At 39.6% G+C, this 3,991-nt stretch overlaps 1 protein-coding gene across 1 annotated transcript; it reads right to left on the reverse strand.

Annotated features, from left to right (window-relative positions):
- Positions 1-1,899: 1,899 nt before the first annotated feature.
- LOC139712333 (uncharacterized) lies at positions 1,900-2,235 on the reverse strand. The gene has a single exon (XM_071624169.1). It carries the CDS (start codon positions 2,233-2,235, stop codon positions 1,900-1,902), a length of 336 nt encoding a protein of 111 aa, XP_071480270.1.
- Positions 2,236-3,991: the final 1,756 nt, after the last annotated feature.

Genomic DNA, 3,991 nt, shown 5'->3' on the forward strand with positions numbered 1-3,991 from the left:
ACAGAGCCGAATATTATACTATTTTTGATTTTTCAACGTCAAGGCAGACATCAGATATTTACTTTATCATCAAAAGCAGCTGGACGTTACTGTTATTCATTTCGAAATTTAAAAGCAAACATCCGACAGTTATCTTAGCATCGTATGGAGCAGAATATTACTGCTATTCACTTCCGAACGTAAAAGCACTCATCTGACATTTATTTTAGCTTCTTCCGGAGCTAAATTTTATTGTTATTTATACCTTCGAACGTAAAAACAAATTTCCGGCATTCATTTTATCATCGTACGGAGTTGAATACTATTGTTATTCATTTCCGAACGTCAAAGCAAACATCAAACATTAAATTTACCACCGAACGCAACTAAATGTTACTGTTATTCGTTTCGAAATTTAAAAGCAAACATCCGACAGTTATCTTTGCATCGTATGGAGCCGATTGTTACCGCTGTTCATTTCCGAACGTAAAAGCACTCATCTGACATTTATTTTACCATCTTCCGGAGCTGAAAGTTATTGTTATTTACTTTCGAACATAAAAGCAAACATCAGACGTTTATTTCATCATCGTACGGAGTTGAATAGAATTGTTATTCATTTCCGATCGTCAAAGGAAAACATTCAATATTTATTTTAGTATCTTCCGGAGCTAAATTCTATTGTTATTTACTTTCGAACGTAAAAACAAACTTCCGGCATTCATTTTATCATCGTACGGAGTTGAATACTACAAAAGTGTATTGTAATTCATTTACGAATTTCAAAGCAAACATCAAACGTTAAATTTACCATTGAACGCAACTAAATGTTACTGTTATTCCTTTCGAAATTTAAAAGCAAACATCCGACAGTTATCTTTGCATCGTATGGAGCCGATTGTTACCGCTGTTCATTTCCAAAAGCAAAGGCAAACATCCGACATTTATTTTATTATCGTGCAGAGCCGAATATTATACTATTTTTGATTTTTCAACGTCAAGGCAGACATCAGATATTTACTTTATCATCAAATGCAGCTGAACGTTACTGTTATTCATTTCGAAATTTAAAAGCAAACATCCGACAGTTATTTTAGCATCGTATGGAGCAGAATATTACTGCTATTCACTTACGAACGTAAAAGAACTCATCTGACATTTATTTTACCATCTTCCGGAACTGAAAGTTATTGTTATTTACTTTCGAACGTAAAAGCAAACATCAGACATTTATTTCATCATCGTACGGAGTCGAATAGTATTGTTATTCATTTCCTAACGTCAAAGGGATCATTCGACATTTATTTCAGTATCTTCCGGAGCTAAATTTTATTGTTATTTACTTTCGAACGTAAGAACAAACTTCCGGCATTCATTTTATCATCGTACGGAGTTGAATACTATTGCTATTCATTTCCGAATGTCAAAGCAAACATCAAACATAAAATTTACCATCGAACGCAAGTAAATGTTACTGTTATTCATTTCGAAATTTAAAAGCAAACATACGACAGTTATCTTGACATCGTATGGAGCCGATTGTTACCGCTTTTCATTTCCAAAAGCAAAGGCAAACATCCGACTTTTTTTTGGTGACCCCGGGCCACCGTTAGTGTCGAGCCCAGCATATTATATAAAATCTGTTACAAACGGAGGGATGATTTCGGACACTTTTAGTACCATTTTTTTAGCTACGAAGCTGTAACGTTATAACGCAGAGTCGACAGTGCGATATCGCACCAATTTTGTCCCTTTTTCTCTCTCTTTCTGTTTTGTTTTGTTTTTGCATGCTTCTCGCGCACGCGCATGTCGGTGTGTAAGCGCCGTTTCTTCTCCCGACGACCCGACCACGTGTTCAGTTTGAGCCACCACGCGTAAATATTTCAAACTACCTGACGGCACTTTTCCGCCACGCGTACTTCATTTTCTGGCGAGGACATGTCCCGTGTGTGTCTTTTTTCTGTAGACGACCATCTTGGTTGTGCCATCCGGTCTTTTTGTGATCTTGGTGTCCAGGAAAGGGATGGAATTATCAACCTCCAGCTCATGGGTGAATTTGATACTGCCTGTGTCATCGACTTGGTCTAGGTGTGCCTTGAGTCTGTCGACTGTGTCTGCCTTTACGATGGCAAGGATGTCATCCACATAACGCTTCCAAACTCTGGGTTTGATGTCATTATGAGCGGAGGCAATGGCTTCTTCTTCCAAGTATTCCATGTAGATGTTTGCGACAACGGGTGACACTGGGCTGCCCATAGCTGTTCCATATTTTTGGCGGTATATCTTGCCGTCAAAGCTGAAGTAGGTGGTCGACAAGATAAATTAAAGAAGCTTTATGATGTCGTCCACTGTGAGATTGGTCCTCTTGTGTAGTTCGGAGTCTTTATGGAGTCTGTCCCTTACGATCTGAATGGATTGGTTGATTGGGGTGTTGGTGAAAAGGCTCACGACGTCGAACGAGACCAGAACTTCATGGTCCTCGAGTGTGATGTCCTTAAACTCTTCTGCCAAGTCCTTGGAATTGAGTACATGGTGATCTGTCTTCCCTACCACCGGTGACAATATGTCTGCTAATGACCTTGAGGTATTGTAACCGATGGATCCAATGTAATCCACTATGGGGCGGAGGGTCGTTCTTATATTCATATACTCAATTCTCTGCAGGCAAAATGTCTCCCAGGTATTATCTCCACAAACGTAACAGGTCAGCAGGGAACACAGGACTGACTATAACAAGTCGCTTCAGAGCCAGAAGTGACGTAACTCTCAGAGCAGAGGTGTTTGAGACTCTGCCTACCTCAGAATTTCTCCGGCTTATATGCTATCCATTCACCCCTTTCTTGAACATTCTGTAATTTTCTCTAACCTGGGGCCACACACTTGAACATACTAGCAAGTCCAAGACGGTTCCAGAAATCCTAGCTGACTCACTGCCTAACTATGTGCATAACAGCCTACCAAAAATAACTACCAATCACATTGGGCTACAGGGACAGTGTCTCATTCAGCCAAATATGTAAGCACTTCCTAGAACATTCTGGACTGGGTGAGAAATCATTCTAGATTGAGTGAGCTGTAATGTATTTCCTGTTACATGCATGTACTGTCATAGCTACATTGTATACCACCTAGAAAATTCTCCACTAATCTGGTCAACCTGTGGACATACACATTAAAACAACCATGTATACAGTACATCATACATGTACACAACTAATGGTGTGTACATTTGTGACACCATCCCCCATGGGAAAAAAAGAAAGCCTTGCCGTAGCAAGGGTTTCTTTTCCTTCACAATTTCTCATTATTATTTACAACGAATGTGAGGTAAAATTCAAGTCAAGTAACAATAATCACATACTATCACATGCCTTTTGAATAGCTGAATTAATTCCATGTTCTCTTTTCATGGATACCAATTACAGTGATATTGCTTGATATCTCTGAACTTACACAATCATGTCAAACTTAAATTGCATACATCAGTAATGGATAAGCTAAACACATTTGATATCCGGTGAAAACTTTTCACCCTTGAATTCCTACTGTGCTATCCACTACTTATGTCACACCAACTGACTTTCTGTCATAGCACTCTTTCAGCATGTTGACATGGCACATTTTCTGTTCTTCGCTTCTGTCTGGTGTACTGACTACGTAATTCACATCACTGAATTTCTTTTTGACACAGTATGGGCCACTGAACTTGGCTTTCAGTGGTTCACCTTGTATGGGCAGCAGTACAAGAACTTTGTCACCTGGTTTGAAGGTTCGGACTTTGGCATTTTGTCTGCCTTTCTCTTTATAGAGTCTTGTAACACTTTCAAGTGTTCCCTAGCTACCGCACAAGCCTTTGAAAGCCTTTCACGAAACTTTGACACATAGTCAAGTAGGTGGACCTCATCATCCTCAGTCATGAATTTCTCTTTGATGAGCTTCACTGGGCCCCTAACTTCATGACCGTACACCAACTCAAATGGGCTGAAACCCGTCGACTCATTTGGGGAGTCCC

This window comes from Diadema antillarum, unplaced genomic scaffold (genome assembly GCF_040938485.1).
Source record: "Diadema antillarum isolate AM-2024a unplaced genomic scaffold, OU_Dant_1.0 seq00001794_RagTag, whole genome shotgun sequence".
Taxonomy (NCBI): domain Eukaryota; kingdom Metazoa; phylum Echinodermata; class Echinoidea; order Diadematoida; family Diadematidae; genus Diadema; species Diadema antillarum.